The sequence below is a fragment of the Globicephala melas genome, chromosome 18, assembly GCF_963455315.2.
Source record: "Globicephala melas chromosome 18, mGloMel1.2, whole genome shotgun sequence".
Taxonomy (NCBI): Eukaryota; Metazoa; Chordata; class Mammalia; order Artiodactyla; family Delphinidae; genus Globicephala; species Globicephala melas.
Genome location: NC_083331.1, coordinates 67,835,552 through 67,854,433, shown reverse-complemented (window position 1 = coordinate 67,854,433; position 18,882 = coordinate 67,835,552). Strand labels below are relative to the sequence as shown.

The 18,882-nt window shown below is 48.5% G+C and overlaps 1 protein-coding gene and 1 non-coding gene across 3 annotated transcripts in view; both read right to left on the bottom strand.

Moving 5' to 3' along the window:
* UBAC2 (UBA domain containing 2) overlaps nucleotides 1-18,882 on the bottom strand; it is a 152,319-nt gene that overhangs the window by 19,983 nt on the left and 113,454 nt on the right. For both annotated transcript variants that reach the window (XM_030856853.2, XM_030856854.2), the window contains one exon: nucleotides 17,987-18,232. In XM_030856853.2, the coding sequence (XP_030712713.1) occupies nucleotides 17,987-18,232 (246 nt within the window). The remainder of the gene's footprint in view (nucleotides 1-17,986; nucleotides 18,233-18,882) is intronic.
* TRNAD-GUC (transfer RNA aspartic acid (anticodon GUC)) lies at nucleotides 7,668-7,739 on the bottom strand. The gene has a single exon. It is a non-coding gene; the product is annotated as a tRNA-Asp (tRNA).

Genomic DNA, 18,882 nt, shown 5'->3' with positions numbered 1-18,882 from the left:
AGACAATGTCTGTGCCTTCTCGAAGCTCCCTGTCTGGTATCCTAACCATTAAATTGCTTTTTCTTTTTCTTCCAGGTTACTCATAACACCCTCTGCTTGATCAGTGGTACCTCCTCCGCTGTCCGCCCGCCATGACCCCTGGCTGCACTGGGCCCTACCGTGCCCCTCCCGACACCTCTCTCTGGCTTCTGTGGAATCACACTTTCTTGGTCTTTCAAGCCGTCTGGTCTGAGCGTCCCTCAGAGACGCCTTCTCCGGTTCATGTCCTTTATACGCTGGTGTCCCTTAAGGTTCTGTTAGGATTATTCCTCTTCTCTCTCCACGTCTGTCCCCAGGGTTTTAGTCTCCCTGCGTGTGCTGGAGACTCCTACCCGCTTTCCCCCTCCAGGTGCTGCCCCTCAGAGCCACACGACCAACTCTCCTGATGCTTCCCCTTAGGTGTTCCAGAGACATGTCAAATGGAGCGCATCCCAAACAACACTCATCGTCAACCCCGTACCTCTTCCTCTGTCCCCAGTCTTGGGGAATGACACCAATGTCCTTCCACAGCACAAGCCAGCTCACCAGGCTCTGGTAATTATAACTCCTAAATACCTTTGGAGTCCATCCATTTCTCTCCATCCTGACTCTCACTGTCCTATTTTAGATGGCCATCAAGGGCGGGCATGGCTTCAGAGTGATTATCCTGAGATACAAAGCTCATCATGACAACCTAAGTGCCCATCATCAGATGAATGGATAAAGAAGATGTGGCACATATACACAATGCAATATTACTCAGCCATAAAACGAAACGAAATTGAGCTATCTGTAAAGAGGTGGATGGACCTAGAGTCTGTCATACAGAGTGAAGTAAGTCAGAAAGAGAAAGACAAATACCGTATGCTAACACATATATATGGAATTTAAGAAAAAAAATGTCATGAAGAATCTACTTAAAAACTCTTCAATGGTTCCCCGTTGTCTTTTCATTAATCTTAAAATACTTTTTTTCTTCATTAATAGCAATCGCAAAAATCACTACTTGGTAACATACTTTTATTAAAAAACGTTTTCCAAAACAGAAAAATAATTAATGAGAAGAATGTCATTATTTTCTATTTTTGTAAACTTCTTTTGTGTGACGTAACGAAATATAGTTGGATTCTCGTATCTGCTTCTGCAGTCAATTCTGTTACACGCTACTCTGGCTTCTGAAGTATATAAAAAAATCTAGCCACGTATAGATATATAGGTAGAAAAAAAATCGGAGTATATTAAGAGCCTTTTCAGATAAGCGTAGGTATTCTTCTTTGATACTACTCAAGTCCCTACTGGCTTTAGGATGCAATTCAGGTTTCTCACCAGGGCTCGCCAGCCTCCTGTTCACCGTTCCAATGGTTTTCCTCACCATTCCGGACTCACATTCTCAACTCCTGCCCAGAAGGCTTCTCTACTCCCCTGAGTCCGGGGTGAGCTGCTCCTCTCATGTACCCTCACATCTCACTGTACCTTTGCAAGGACAGCACTTGGTACATTACCCTTCAGTGACATGCTCCCTGGTAGGAATCTCACAGCAGGTGATGAGTCCCATGAAGGCTGAGATTATTCATCTTCTCTCTGCAGGCCCAGCCTTGCCTGCCACCTGGCATATTCAAGTACATAAGAAATAGCTGCTGAACGACTAAATCGTGGACAAATACACAGCAAAGCATATTGCTGAGATAAGTTCTATGGGATTTTCTTCAGCAAAGACCTCACAGCTCGTTGTAACACAGGCCCTAGTGTCAGGATGGACAGGGTGGGAGGGGATGACGCAAGGAGGCTCAGAGAGCAGAGCACACCACATGGCTGGTATGGTCTTTAAGGGCACGAGGCACCTTCTCCCTCTAACACAGGAACCAGCAGTTTCAAAGGACCACTGCTGGGAGACTGCAGATGGGGACTCCTCGCAGAAGGGGGCATCTGGAACGCACTGGACTGCTCTGAGTGCCCCTTGGCGGCTACAGCTCACAGTGTAACTATGGGTATGCTTGGCTTCATTCCTTTATCTTTTACTTGCAGTGCACTGTACTGGGGCCAGGTAAAGAGCGCTGTGACACACAGAGAAATGACTAATTTCCTACGGCCCTGGAAGAGCTTAGCTGAGTTGACAAAACAAAGGCACATTAGAAAGTAAACAAGAGGCACTGAGGATGCAGCGTGTGACCAAGGGCTACGTGAGAGGTATCTTATTAGACTTGGCACTAACAACAAGCACTACCAACATAGAGGAGAGAAACACTGCCAGAGGCTGCTGTCATCAGCTGATAGCTTCATGGCAAAACCCGAAAACAAAGGAAAAGAAAGAAAAACAAAACAAACCCCATTACCACCACCACTCGCGCAAACTAGCCATACATTCATCACACGGATGAAGGATGGAGGGACAATCACGAGGCCGAGAATAAATCCTATCACATACGTGGAAAGCAATTCAAGGGTCACGCCGTAGGAATACGGACAGTAGAAGCACGCAGGAGACGGAAGCTGGCCACGGCGTGTGAGGTGCCACGTCCTCACGTTTGCACAGACGCCACGGAAACAGTCATTAGAGTATCCTTCTGGGCTGCCGGGCAGTGAGCCGTCTCAGTAGGTGTTGGGAGAAAATAATCAGCTAGAGGGAAACTAGATGGTGACTTGAACACAGCCCCAGGCTAGTTTCACAGCTCTCAGTTCCACCTCTTCTTTGTGGTTCATCGGCCAGCTTGGGGGGTTCAGACACTTTGTATTGTATTATCCTTTGCAGCAAAACACAAAGCAGTTTCTGCGCAGCGAGGTGAGGAAGCAGAAGATGCTGCAGCTCTCTGCCATGGCTCCTCCTCGCTCTGGTCGCCAGGGCTCTGGGGACCACGGCACTGTCTGTCCGCCCCATCGCTGGGTTCGGAAGGCTGTGGCCACAGGTGCTGGTCTAGGGGCTGAACCGAGGAGGCGGTGAGGAGGCATCCAGAGAGTCTACTATCAGGAATCTGTGCCACAGCCCAACACGCAACTCGAAGGCTCGGCCACTGCTGCTCCCTGCAAGGAACACTCCAGCTGTGCGCGCCACCAGACGTGCATCCTGCGTCCTCTGTGTTGAGTGATCACTTGTCTCTTGAGGGGCCGAGGCCTCCCACCACAGCTGATCCTACTTCTCCCAAGACATGGGTATGGTTTTTACAACAGGCAGAGGAAAGGAGACTCTGGAGAAAGAGCAGCAGGCTTCAGGTTCTCCCTGGCAATGGGCTCCCCGCCTCTGGGGGGCGAGGAAGGAGGGTGGTGTTGGGAACATGCTGAGCCAGACAGTGCTCATGTCTGCCGTGTTTCCCGAAGGCTGCCTGACTCTCCTCTGAAGGGGACCTTCTCCTCCATGGACAGTCAGGATCAAAGGTGTCCCCACCTTTTGGGGGGAGGTTTGGTTTTGATTTGGGGAGAGAATGGGAACGCTCAGTCTCTTGTAAGGAGGAAGTGGTGGGGAGGGGCAGTGAGCTCCCCAGGTTGGGGACATCTGCTGTAGGAAGATGACACCTCTCTCTTGCTTTAAGGCTTTTTTACTCTCTTAATTTCATTTACGTGCTTGTGAACACTGAACACAAGTTAGTAAGAACTGCACAGGATAAGATACAGCTTCCTTGAAAATACGAAGGAAAGAGCACCTTCTGGCACAGGGATGACCGATGTCTGCGTTACATCTTTTGTTTCCTCCCTTCTTTGTCGGCCAATTTTCTGGTCATTTCTTCTGCTCCTTAACCTTAGCTCTACGCAGCAATTACCAAATAAAAGTCAAAATTAAAATTAGTTCTGGTACTTGTTATTAAAAATGAGACTGGGAATTACTCAGGATTTCCCCTCTCTTTTTACATCTCCTCCCTCAGAGTTGTCACTCATTTTCGCCCTTCAGCGATCACCTCTCACTCCCTTACTCGTCCTTCAACCAACATTGGGCCAGGGTGGACAGCACTGCCTGAAAGCCCGGGGACCCTTTTGGACTCAACTCTCTCCCTGATAAATCAAATCCAGCCAGTTAAGTACCACTGATTTTTCCCTTCAAGGGGGTCTGTTTAAGTCTTTGTCGTCCCCCCTCTGAGATTAAGCCAACAGCCTCTTAGATGACCTCACTGCCACTAATACAGGCCTTGGTTTACGGTGCTTCCCAGATAACTGCATTTGTTACAAACGGAAGGTTTCTGGCAATGCTGCACTGAGCAGGTCTATTGGTGACATTTTTCTAACAGCATTTGCTCACTTTGTGTCTCTGTGTCACATTCTGGTAATTCTCACAATACTTCAAGCTTCTTTATTTCTATTGCATTTGTTAGGGTGATCTGCGATCAGTGATCTCTGACGTTACTGCTGTAATTGTTTGGGGTGATAGCAACACTGGGGGCTTATTTTAAGAAATTGCACAGCCACCTCAACCTTCAGCACCCACTGCCCTGATCAGTCGGCGGCCGTCAGCATCGAGGCGAGACCCTCCACCAGCATAAAGATTATGACTCCTTGAAGGCTCAGAGGATGGTTAGCATTTTTTAGCAATAATGTATTTTTTGATTAAAGTATACACATTTTTAAAGATATAATTCTATTGCACACTTAATAGACTACAGTGTAGTGCAAACATAACTTTTACAATGCACTGGGAAACCAAAAAATTCGTGGGACTCACTTCATCGCAATACTTGCTTTAATGCGGTGGTCTGGAACCAAACCTGCACTGTCTCCAAGGTGTGCCTGTATTGTCTCCATCCAACCTGCACACCATGGCGGGTGAGTTGTGCATGAGTTACCCCACCAAGGCCTTTCACAACACCACTGTCTCAACTGAAAATCTTACTGCATCACATCTAGATTATTCTGTCCTGTTTTGAATGTCCTCCAAAACCAGCCTCACCCTAACTACTTCTTACCTCTTCCCTGCATATTCCTTCCACTGACTGTGTCCCTCACTTATTCAGACCACATTTGCTCCAATCGTGTCTGTTACCTAAAATGCCCTCCCCTGTCCCCTACGACCATCTGCCGCCCTACAGGTTTGTACAGAGCCCAGTTCTTGTTTTGTGCCTCTAACTGGCTTCTTTCTTGACAATCCAAATCCTTACTGGTCTCCCTGTCCGCTGAATTTCTACAGAACTAGGTCAAGTTGCCAATCTAAGAGAATGTAACACTGAGTCTAGGTTTCCTCATCTGTAAAACAGAAAACTGGACTAGATGGTCCTTAAACTAATAATTATTAGTTGCTTCTTCCTAATCAGTATATTAAAGAATGTCTTGAAAGTCAAGCAGTTCTCTCTCAAAAAGAGACCTTCACTGTTGCAGCAGAAGCCCAGTGGCCTCCTGCCAGAGCTGTTGCAGGAGGGATGCCCAGACAGACACTGGTCTAGACACCCTTCATTTTATAACCTCCAGTACTGTTTATGAGCGTTACCTGCACTGATCAAGGAGCTCTAACAAGCATCTCTAATGATCAAGGATCCTTGAGCAACCACCCCTACTAGACGGCAGCGATGGACAGTTTACGAATGAGGAATGTGGATTTGTGGAAATGAAGTGCTAACTCTCACAGTGGTCTCTCACAGCCCAAAGCCCACGTTCTGAACTATCAATGAAACCTGCACCTGCACCCCTCACTCCACCCTGGGAATCCAGGCGCAACCAGGGCGCATACACCACTATCACTTAAAAAAGTATGATTTTAAAAAAAATCTTGGTATCGCTAATCTGTGCTCTAATCTCGGACAGGAGATCATGACTCATGAGTCCGGAAATTCCTGTACTCCTGCTTTCTTCACAAAGCCACATCTGTCACCCACAGCAAAAGACTGCAGGGTCTGAAGCTGGGGTGGGTTCCATGAAATTCAAGGCTTCTTGAGATGATCAGAAGGGTTCTTGCTGAGACACTCACAGGTGGTCCAGGGGTCTGTCCTGCGCTGGAATCGTATTCTGGTTTTTGCGGTACGCGGGCCCCTCACTGTTGTGGCCTCTCCTGTTGCGGAGCATAGGCTCCGGATGCGCAGGCCCAGCGGCCATGGCTCCCAGGCCCAGCCGCTCCGCGGCACGTGAGATCTTCCTGGACCGGGGCACGAACCCGTGTCCCCTGCATCGGCAGGCGGACTCTCAACCACTGCGCCGCCAGGGAAGCCCCGTATTCTGGTTTTAAAACCCACAGGGATGACTTTTTTTGAGGAGGAAAAATTTACAAAGTGATTATAGGGACAATTTTTCTAATATTCCCCTGTTTGACATTATGTCTGCTTCAAGGTACATCTCTAAATTCATTCATGGTTTTAAAAAGTGATTAATAAGTGAGAAAATAAAAAATTATGAAAAGAATTAGGATTGCTGATAACTTCTATCTCTCCAAAATACCAGGTATGTCATCATCGTTTACTTGTTTCCTTAAGTACCATGAGATTGTACCACACTCTCCCTTCTCATGAACACCAAGGCAGAATGGAAAATAGAAATGATTTTCTCGAGGTCACTTAATGAGTCAGCCTTGGAAAGGGATTAAAATTTGTATTGATCCTATCTTTCTGTTCTGAATTTTGTCAAAAAGGTCAGTATGACCAACTACAAGAGCACCAAATACATAACAGTAGTTTCTGCAAGGAGGTACAGATTGAGATAAACAGCTTAGCTTTAATTTCACTTGAAAATAGAGTTCTTGCACCTAATTTTCATTTAATTTGCAGATTTTTATCAACCAAGCACTAGTAACTCCCTCCGCACCTGATACTATACACTTCATACTCACAAAAGAAAAAAGTCATAAAAGAACTAACTCTAACTGATTAGATTGCTTTGTTGACAAGGCAGCACAGCAACTTGAAAAGGATGGTTTTTAAATCAAATTGCACCAAAACGTGAAAGAGCAAAGCTAAAAAGGAAAAGTGCTGAGAAGCATGCCACATGCCCGTGTGCTGTCTTCAAGGCTGCCTGGGTTCATCTCGGCTGAGAACGTGCTCCCTTTGGATTCAAGGTGGACTCCTTTGCTACACACACACACACACACACACACACACACACACACACAGGTTTAGGTATACAGTTTTCAGGGCTCCACTCCAGACACACTTTCTTGACCCTCCATGGCTGCGCAAGGGGCTTCTCCTAGAAGAGGACTTGTGACATTTTGCTGTAACTGCCTCTTCCTACTCTCAGCTCAGGGAGAGGAAAGATTGTGCTGTCTTGTCTGCTCCCCAGAGCCTGGCTGAACACTAAATAAATCTTGTGGAAAGGATGCTCATGGAAACTAAGAGGTGAGTAAGCAGCTTCCTCAGAGACCAGATGCAGGGGCGCTGATGGACACTGGCTCCGTGGGGTGGCACCCGCCAGGAGGAAGGACAATCAGACATGCTGCTACATGGACAAACCTCAAAAACATGAGGCCATGTGAAAGACACCCGTCACAAAGGACCCAAAAGTATATGATTAGATTCAATGTCCAGAATAGGCCAATCTAGAGGGTCAGAAGATAGATGCGTGGTTGCTCAGGGCGAGGTGGGTGGTAGGACTGGGGAGTGACTGCTAATGGGAAGAGTCTCCTTTTGAGGTAATACCAGTGTTCTAAAATTCAGTGTGGTGATGGTGGGATAACTCTGTGAGTACACTAAAATCCACTGAATTGTACTCTCTTTTTTGGCCACGTCATGCAGCTTGCAGGATCTTAGTTCCCCGACCAGGGATCGAACCTAGGCCCTGGCAGTGACAGTGCGGAGTCCTAACCACTGGACCACCAGGGAATTCCCTGAGCTGTACTCTTTAAGGAGGTGAACTATATGGTATGTGAATTCGATCTCAATAAAGTTATTAAAAAACTTAAAAAAAATGAGAACCTGAGAGCACTTTCAATACACTAAAAATATTTTACTAAATTAAAAATCCTTGATTAATAAAAGGAACTCACATGATTTGCAAGGGGGATGTGACTCATAATAATGTATATGTTAGATGTTACCTAACAACGATTGCTGGGGTGGATAAAGAGAAAATTTTCACAGCCGCAAAATGTTTCTAAGTGAGGGTGAGAGAATACACCTCACCCTCGCTTAGAAACTTAGCTAACCATTCAACCAAATACTGAGAAAATAACTGAAATGCATGTGTGAATAATGGTGAGCTGCTGTAGGCATCAACATCTTCTCTCCCTGCAGGTCAAATAAGCTGCTCGCTACTGTTAACAGGGGTGATAATCAATCAGGAAACACGGGCAGCCGGAGGAAGTGAAGACATAATGAAAAAAACGAGCACCAAACGACTTCACTGCTTTGTTGACAAAATTCCCACTTGGCTCATACCAAGCATGATGCGTTCTTAGTGGGCTTCACCGTAATTCTACTTCTAGAGTAAATGGACATTTTACAGAAATACCTTAGAAAGTCTTATCACCAAGTTTATGTTGTGGTATGTGATGGCATTATCACCACCAGCCAACAGAGAGAATAGGGGTCATACAAGTAACAGACGATCACATCTCAGAGAATACAGACTTCCTGGGAAACAGAGCTGCTTGGAAAGCTGCTGGCTGCATAATCTTCTAGAGCAGGGGGTGGGCAAAGTTCTTCCGTAAAAGGGCAGGTAGTAAATGTTTTAGGTTTTGAAGACCAATAGGCAAAATCAAAGATATTATGTAGGTGCTTACAGAGCCACTAAAAATGTAAAAACCATTCTTAGCCTCGGGTTTGGCCCATGGGCCATAGCCTACTGACCCTTGTTCTAAAGGTTACAAGTTTTAAAGAGTAGTAACTATCCAATTAGCTCCTAAATCAGGACTCTCTCTCAAACTTCCTGAGAGCCCAAAACAGATCCCCAATGCAATCAGAATAACTAATATTTGACAGATCTTTCTGGTATATCAAGTAATTTTGCATAAATTATTTTATCCTCATGACAACCCTATTAGATAGACTGTGCACAGATCTCCCCGTCAACCCAGTGTTGATTCCTTAACTGCAAATTTCTTCCCCTTTTCATTTATATTCTGCTTTTCTATCGTGATGGCATCATGACCAGCAAAAAGGGGAATCCATGCTAAGAAGCTGCAGAGACTCCTGCAGCAACCCTGCTGTTCAAATGTTCATCATTACAGGACATTTCAGTGACTATTCTAGAGGTGTGAATGCACAGAGGCTCGCAGAGCTTGACTGTGGCCATGTAGTCTCATGCAGTGAGGACACGCTGCCTCACCACCAGAACTCAGAGAATCCTCACCATCTCCCAACTGGTCTTCTTCCTCCAGTATCAGCTTTCTCAAGGGTATTCATGTCATGGCCAAAGTAGTCTTATTTATTTATTTGGTCGCGTTGGCTCTTAGTTGCGGCAGGCGGGCTCCTTAGTTGTGGCATGCAAACTCTTAGTTGTGGCATGCATGTGGGATCTAGTTCCCTGACCAGGGATGGAACCTGGGCGCCACCAGGGGAGTCCCCAAAGTAATCTTTATTAAAGACAAATCTAACTTACTCTTCTGCCTAAAGCCTTCACTGACTCACTACTTCTAGCAGGACAAAAGAAAAAACACCCCTCAGTGTAGCACCCCCAAGACCCCCGATGTCCTGGCCTCGGCTTTCTCCCCAGCCTCTCTTTCACTGCTTCCTCCTTAGGGGAGCCCTGAACTTAGGCAAATGCAATCACTTGTGTTCCCACAGCTGTCTCAAGCCCTTGTGCTTTTTCTCACACGGTTCTCTAGGCCTGAAATGCCTGCCCGAGTGCTGGTCTCTTCCAGATTCCCCTCAACCACACAGGGCTTTGCTGAGTCCCTCAGGGAGAACCAGGACTCTTTTGCTGGCGCAAACTCCAATAGAAACCTAGCACTTCGCCTTGACTCATCTCTCTTCCCCCAGGGGCTGCAGGCTTCCTGAAGGCAGGGCAGCGCCATTTTCTCCCTCACGGCTGCACACTGCAGTGGAACCAAGAGAGGCACAAATAAGTGGAGCACACAGCTCCTGTCCTTCAAGAATTCAAATGCTACTCGGTGAATGAATAAAGCACGAACCCATGAAAAGTTACGTAACGGTCCCAGCAGTGGAAAATGATCCGCAGCTGCTGGTACCAAAATGACTCGGCAACGTCACCGACCATGGAGCCAGCACCCCTACTGGGGGCGGGGAGCGAACCTGAGAGCAAGAAGCTGGTGGGAGTAGACTCAACGTGTGACTGGCACGCCGCCACTACATCAACGTACAGAAGAGTGGGAAAGCTCTGCCGTGGGGGGAGATGAGAGCTGGAAGAAAGGGACCGGGCGTTATTATGTCGTCCACTCAGCCCTCATCACAGTGAGTCCATAAGCCAACGAGCCGAAAGTTTCTGCGTAGTGACCACCGTGGAAGTGTCCAGAAAGGTCATGTCACTGGGCCTGATGATGAACTTCAGGACACTGTGCACTGACCCTGTAAGCTGCAGATGAAGCAAGGTCTGCAGAGCCATCACACTGCTCACTGCCCTTTAGAGCCATGGAGGTGTATTCGCTGCAGAGCACATTACAAGTGCTTCAGAAGTGCAACGTCAGAGTTCACTTTCAAGAACCAAGATGTGACTCCCGTGGCAATGTCCTAGGATGAGGCTGGCTGGTCAGGGCACAAGTGATGCTTGCCCTTCCTCTGCTTCCAAACCCTGCACTACTTCTTAACGTGGTGCGTGCGTTCCCGCTGAAACTCCTTTCAAGAGCGAGCCAACTCTTGCTGACTCTTGTGATCTTCTCCTCGTCATTGTCTCTGCCTGGCCTTTTTTGGGGGGTGGGAGGGTAGCCTCTGAATCTGTTGAGCACCCCCTCTCCCACTCTTCCTGAAACACTCCTCTCCCGGCTGCTGTGCTACTGAACTCTCCCGGATCCCTCCCCGCCCCCTGGAATTCCTTTCTTCCTCCTCTCTGCTCTCCCTGAACATGGGTCTCGGGCTGTCTTTAGTGGTTTGTCCTCTCAGAGGATAGCTGTATAGTTTCCAGCCAGGACTACTCACCTGTATTCAGCTGGGCTCAGTACATTAAGAAATTCTGTAAATATTTATTATGTACATATCGAGTCACTAATTCTCCAAATGTATGGGTGCCTACCACATGCCAGGCATTATTCACACATTAGAGACACAATGGAAAAGCCCCACCCCCACCCCAAGACACATCTCGGGGCACAGATGGGACGTGAGTCAATGGTGAGGGGCGGGACTGGCAAGGTCAGGAAAGACGCCAGAGGCTCTAAGGACAGACAGAGGGTCAGTGCTGCCCGGGAGGCTGGAGGAGGGGATTTCAGAAAGTTTACTCAACAGTGAGCAAGAGTTGGGCAAGCAGAGACCGTGTGTGGGTGAGATGGGGTGCAGTGGGGAAGTCGGTACAGGGGAAGTTTGTTGTTGGCAGAGGGAAGGGTAGATGAAGAGGCAAGAAGTGAGAAACAACACGGGGCTGACATGAACTGTGAACAGTTCGGAGTGATTAGCCCGAGGCTGCTGGGGGCCGGGGGAAGGCAGGGGCTAAAAAGCAGGCAGGGGCCTTGTGTAGCCAGCAGAACTGCCTTGTAGGCTCAGGAGGGCCTCGGAAGGACTTTGGTGGGAGTGAGACAATCAGGTTTGTGTCTTCACAGAGCTCGCCCTGGGGGCTGGAGTGTGGGGCAGGGCCGGGAGAGGGGGGCAGTTGTGACAAGCTTTTATTAGGTGAGTGACATCGGTGGCCTGAACTAAGGCAGGGGGATGAAGAGAGAGGGAGTGGTGGGTTTACAGCGAGAAGGTAGACTCTCTGGGGTGCAGGTGAGGGAGGCGACACGAGGGACACGGATGCAGGAGGGAAGAGTCCAAGGGGAAGCCACAGTGTTCTGGTTTGGGCCCCTGGGTGGACGATGGTGCTTTCCATCCGGGAGGGAGTGAGACAGAGAAGCCAATTTAGCAAAGCAAGGGTAAATTTCCGGTGCCTGTGGGGCATTCAAGTGGAGATGCCCGGCAGGCAGTAGGATATTTAGGTCTGGAGCCCAGGAGAGAGGAGGTCTAGACCATAGGTCTAAGTCTGGGAGCCATGAGCTTAGCATAGAGGGGAGAGCCATGGACTGCGAGTGTGCAGGGGGAGAGATCAGCGGGCTGGACCTCAGCGGACAATGCCGGTTAGGAGCCCAGTGAGGAGCTGGCCATTATCCCGGCCAGGCATTCACAGAGCAGAGCGCTGGATTTCTAAAATCTCCTGTTGGTCTTTTCCTCCATGGTCTCTCCTTTCTCCACCCATCTCACATGCTGCAATGAAAGGAATTTCTCTGAGATACCTGTCCTACCTTTACAACTGACTAAACCACTTTTGACAGCCTCCAATGTCAAAATCCAACTCTGCCGTCGGGTTGAAAAACACCTCCCTCGATTACAGTCGCTGTGTTACTTCTCTCTGTCACTAGGTACCCTACCACCTCAGCCCCCCATGTCTCCTCGAGGCCTTCCCCTTTCAGGCCTCCTTATCACCTCCACGCCTCCCTCCCTCTGGCTAGTCCTCTCCTCTGGGATGACCTGCCTCATCCTCTCCACCCTCGCCACATCCTGCCCATCCTTCTAGCCCCTGAAACCTCCTCTCACAGTAACAGGACCCCCAGTGGCGCCTTCCTGGGTGTCTTACTGCCCCGCGCACTCCAGTCTATATTTCATCGTTCTTGGATATTTCTCTAATTCAAGTGTATCTGCTGAGCTCCCTGACGCTGATCACAAAGTCATTAAGGGAAAAGACAGGTTTTTCACTTCTTAGGTGCCCACCGAGTCCCCACCAGTCTTGGTCACTGTCTCAATAATGACCACTGGCTGACTGCGACCGCAGAGCCAAGTGCGGAGCACAGGCGGGTAGGCGACAGCGAGCACAAAGCAGCAGCTGCCGGGCGGCGAGACAGAAGCAGGCAAAAGACGCGCAAGGGAATTACACTCAAACAAGACTTCGGCGTTATTCTGGAGTGCTTGCAATTAAAAACTGCAAACAGATCAATCTAATGTACAGTAACTAGGAAGTGATTGGTTTTTTGACCAAATAAATTCTGGGTTCTATGAAAAACATTTGAAAACCCACAGTTTGTTAACAAGTGACAGACTTATCTTAAATGCAATAACAGAATTTGAGAACGCCTACAGTAAGATACAAGGACACTAAAACAATCAAAAAAGGTATTTTAAAACACAGAAGATGGAAGCACAAGTTCTAACTTTGATTGAACACTAAACTTGGCATTGAGTTTCCTGACAGCCGAAGTAAAAAAGGAAAGGAAAAAAACCAACAACACACACACACACACACACACAGAGGCCCTGGAATCGGACACATCTGGGCCCCTAGTCTGCAGCCCTGCCGGCAGCTGTGTGTCTCTGGGCAGACCGGCATCCCCGAGCCTCAGGGGACACGGAGGAGACAGCTGTGTTTCTCGAGGCCGACGCTGGGAAGAAATGAGGAGGGCACTGAGTAAGCCCCGGACTAAAGAACCACACGCTCTTCTCTCCAGCACAATGAGAAGTCTGCGGCAAGAGCCCAGGGGCTGGGATTCGGAACTGTGGGCAAGACTGACCTCGGAAAGTGGAAGAGCCTGCCACGCGGCGGGGAGAGTCACAGACCAAAGGACGTCACTTCACAGCTGCCCGGCTGGAAGGCCCTCTCCAAGAGGGCGGGGATTTTGGTCTGGTTTGGTCATGGATGCTTGGGCTGTGCAACCCGGCAGATACTATGATATTCAAAGTATCTGTGGTGGGGAAGACACCGGGTGGAGTCTGCAGTGAGCCACAGAGGACCACCATGATGCGGACGCCCAGGGCACTGGAGCACGGGCACACATACACAGCAGAGAATTACACACTTTCGAAACACTGCTGCTGGACCCTGGGGGACAGGAAGTGCCTGACCACGGGTACAGAGTGAGCGCGTGGTCAGAAGTGTGAGACCTACCAAGTTCTGTGATCAGGTGCGATGAAAGAAAGCCATCGTCCGACGTAAGTGGTGTATCCAGGGTCAGCACGAGCAGGGTGGGGGGCGCAGGCGAGCTGCACAAGCAGGTCCACCAAGACCACCATGTCGATAACCTCTGTTGCATAAAAACCTCTTCTCCAGTTCACACTTCCTGCTACATGGGGGTGGGTCCCTAACCACCAAGTGACAAGGAGGAAAATGGTCAAATTCGGTTCATGGATGGGTTGGCTTGGTACACAACTGAAAGCTGAAAAGAGACCATGGCTGCACTACAGCTCCACTCAGGGGTCACCTTGAAGAACAGTGACAGGGACTAATGCTCCCAATGGGTAGAGCTTGGGCAGTGCATTTGGTCGCCCGCTTTGCACGGAAAGAGAGGTGGCCTGAGGTAAATAACACCTAGGGACTCACTGGACGTGGTGAATGACTTGGTTAGGTGGTCAGGGGATGGGAAGGTAGGGGACAAGGAGGCCTGGGAAGAGTCATGTGGGTCCAGCCAAGGAGCAGGCATGAAGCGTGACATCTGGGTTCCAGTGTTTACCGTGAACATCCAGCACAGAAGAGAGAGACAGGATGACTTGGCAGACTGACGTCAGCCAGCCTCTGTCACCGGCCATCCCAGGGCTGGCAGGTGAACAGAGCAGCCAAGATGGCCAGGAAGGAGCCCCACTGTGCATGGGCCCCACTCACTAACGTGGACTTAGCTTCCAGGGTAACAGAGAGCAGTGCTGAGCCCTGATACGTACGCCACCACCCATCAAGGAGAACCAACAGTCATAGAGCCAGGTAGACTATACTGGGCCCTTTTCAGTCTGGAAGGGGCACCATTATGGACTGAAACATGCCCCCCAAAAACTCACAGGCTGAAGTCCCTAACCCCCAATGTGACCATATTTGGAGACAGGGACTTTAAACAGGTAATTAAGGTTAGATGAGGTCATAAAGATGGGGCCCTCCCTAATCCAATGGGACTGGTGTCCTTATAAGAAGGGACACCAGGAACACGCAGGCGCCAAGAAAAGGCCATGTGAGGACACAGCAGGAAGGCGGCTGCCTGCGAGCCAAGGACAGTCCTCACTAGAAACCAACCCTGACGGTATCTTGATCTTGGACTTCTAGCCTCTAGAACAATGAGGAAAAGTTTGTTACTGAAGCTGCCCAGTCCGTGGTACTCTGTTCGGGCGACCTGTGTTGACTATTACAGGCAGCAATTCATTTTACCTGGAACTGACACCTTTTCTGGTTATGGGGCTGCCTGCCCTTTCTGTCGCTAAGCACCACCTCTGTGGGTTGACAGAGGGCATGAGGTACCGACCAGGGTTCCAGATGACATCACATCATACCACAAGGCCCGCTTTTAGCAAAGAGGGCGCGGCAGTGCCAAGACCACGGGATACACTGACCCTCACACAGCACGACCCAGGCGCTACCAGCTCGCCAGACCAATGGGTAGCCAGGTGAAGGTGGGAGTAAGACGCCAACCTGGAGATGGTACCCGCCAAGGACAGCGCTTGAGGCTCTAGTGTGCAGTACAGACCCTAAATCAACCACCTTCACACGGGTGCTGTGTCCCCAGTAGGCGGAACACACGGCTCTTGTAAACAAGGGATGGAAGGAGAAGTGGCCCTGACTATCCTCCCTCAAGGTGACCCACTTGGGGAATCTGGGCTTCCCGTTCCACAACTCTGGATTCCGTGGTTTACAGAGCTCGGCTCACAGGAAGGGAACGCTTCCATCGGGGACGAAGCAAGAATACCGTTACATCTTAAGTTACAGCTGTTGCCCAGTTTGGGCTCTTGTGCCAAAAGACTGGCAGGCAAGGAAAGGAGTCATTATCCTGGCAGGAGTAATTAATCCTGACCACCAGGAAAAGCTACGGCCACGGGCACAGAAAGGGGAGGGAAGATCATGGGCGGCACTCGGGTGATCTGCGAGGGCATCTCTTGTACTTCCTCACCCAGTTTCTACAGTAAACAGACAAGTGCAGCAGCCACAGCTGGGAAGTGCTTGGAGACTGGGGACCCAGACCCCACAGGGATGACAGCATGTGTCGCTTCATCATGTAAGCCTTCCAGCCAAGGGTGCGGACTCTCAAGTGGACAACAGACGACGGAGATGGTCATCAGTGTATCCTCGAGGCCGGCTTCAGCAGAAGGGGATGCAGTCTGTCCTGCTGACCTTCCTCTTGAAGGTTTCTCCTGGGAAAAAAGCACCACTGCAATCTTGGAGGTGTTGCTCCGAGAACTTAAGTAAAACAAGAAGATCCAAGCAGCACGAGGGGCGGATGCTCTGGACGGGTCTGCGACCCAGATCCTCCCCCTCCTTCAGGACCAGCGCTCCATCTTCCTGCTGCCGGGGGGCGGCCACCTGATGGTTCTCAAGTAACATCTGCTCTGTGGATGGCGTGCACCTGGGGAGGGGCGCCTGCAATCTGCGCCAACACCTTTCTGAATCTGGGACGACTCGGAAGGTCTCTCGCAACTCCGGGGCTTGGGCACCGTAAGCTTAGCTCGGGCCTTCTCTGTGACTGGGGCTCGAAGTCTCCCTCTGCCCTTCACCACCACCCCCCAAAGATGCTCATCCTGACGGCATTCTCCGATTCACTTCACACACGAGAGTCTGCCTGGGGACACCAACCTCAGAAACACAACCTCTCATTTTGCTCATGAGCACAAGACCACAGCTATCTACCAGGGAATCTCCCCCCAGGTAGCCTGAAGGTACCTCAGTCAATGTATTTCCCATCGCCTGCTCTTCTGATGTTGGTGGGATGGTGCTGTCATTGATCTCTCTCCTTGGCTAAGCCAGAAACCTCAGGATCATCCACTACTTCTTTCTCTCCCTCATAGCTCTGTCCATTCTATCAGAAAATATTTATACTCATTATTACTCAGTTTTTTGGACACCGGCTGTTCTGAGTTCTCATACTTTTCATTATTTCCTCAAAGGATCTACCTCTTCCTCCTGCTAAATGCAGGCTTAGCCTATAGCCTACATTCATCCTGGATGTGATTCTCCTACAGGACTCACCTCCCAACCCTACACACTTAATCCATGATCTGCACCTACGGCTCTGACCTCTCCAAGAGTGATGTCTGTCCTCCATGTTCAACTACATCAGGGGCACCTTTATTGTATGTTCCAGAGTCACCTCAAATTCAAATACACCTGTAGGGAATAGCCTTCACTTCTCTCTTTTACCTGCAGACTCGGCCCATTGATAAGGGGCCCCCTTCTTCCCACCCCAGATAGAAACTCTGGGACCCACCTCTCCACTGACGTCCAGGGACATCACATCTGATTTCACTTTCCAGACCACACGCGATGAAGACCTACTTCTCACACGCAATGCAGGCAGGAGATCGGGAGATGGTAGGAGAGAACAGAACTCTCTCTCATACCCCAGAGGGTAAAGGGGATGGAGACAAGAAACGAGGAACCCAATGCACTGGATCACAGAAGTGCCAAAGAAGGACCAGGTATGAGGTTTCAGCCTGACGCAGAGTAACCCTGGGAAGACCAGTGTGGTGTTGGATTGCTTGGATAGAGCAGTTTTTGTGGATAAATGCTCATTATTTCCTGACGATTAACGACAAGGCTAAGAAAACAGAGAATTTATCTGATCTACTTGTTGGTTGTTCCCTTGAAAATTTTCTTACCTTCATATTCTCCATTGCAACCAAGGAAAATCAAGAAGTTTGACATTCGCTCTTCAGTCCAGAGCACACAATAATAAGCATTTTAACAGGAAGACACTGTGGCTTTTACAAGATGATAAAAACAGATAAATATCCCGTCTTGTTAACTAGGCTTGGTGTTTCTCTAAGAAATCATGCTTATCTAATAGAAGTGGAGCAAGAATGTCCAGTCTGACCAGTCTTTCAGCTGCAAGTTACTTTTTTTACCTTAAAAAGAAAACACTAACAATAGCCACTATCAGAGACCTACATTCCACTTGGAAACATGTCAAGGTATCTATGATACAATGCACAGGAATGAAATGCAGACTCTACCACACATACAGTCTCAAAGGAGAAGTTTACGCAGGCCCCTGAGTATTTCTGAATTTTCCATTGTGGTTATTGTTTACCTGCTGCTGTCTTTGCCGCCTCACTTGTGCAAACTGTGACAGCATCAGCTGCCGGTCCAGCAACTCCATCCTCTGCTGTCTCTGAATGTCTACCGTGGCCCCCATCCCGATTCTGGCCTCGCTGGTGGGTTCTGAAGATGAGAAGATGGGCTCAAGTGTCCAAGAACAGAACTTTGCCATCCAGCTGGGGACGCAGAGCACCTCATGAACTTGCAACATTTTGCTGTTGTAGCAGAGCCCGGAAATCTAAAAGAAAAAGCGCCCAACTGGATTGTTGAAATGTCATAAAATGTTAAAGAACATATTTAACATAGAAATCAATAACCGCAAAACACTTCAGATGGTGTTTTCCTTCACTGTTGTAGTGTTAGGTGACAACCAGAACTCCTACCAGGTTGCAGGATACTAAGCAGCACAAACCAACAAAAAAATGAATTTACTCAGTAAACAAATGTGTTTTTATTAAGTTAGAAGAGACAGCAAAATCCTAACTATTTAACACTCAAAGTACTGGTACAATATTTTAAAAAACAATGCTGTCTTTTGAAAAAAAGCCATGAAATATTTGATTATCAAAACACTTTCACACTGTACTAACTCTGTGGTTATTCTTATTGGCAGATGGCCATCAGAGAGAGATACTGAGAGAAAACAACTTTGATATTCGATGATGTGACCCAGCATCAATATCAAATATGTAAATATAATACATTTATCAGAAAATAAAGACTACCTAAAATGTATACAGTTGTTTTAATAAAATTTGCAAGTATTTTTCCTAGATTTTAAAATCCTTGCCAATAGTTAGCAATTAACAATTCTGTTTACGAATAAGGCTATTTTTCATCTTTAAGGCAATTTATATGGTAAGAGAAGTCTCAGGAGTCTCTATGGTT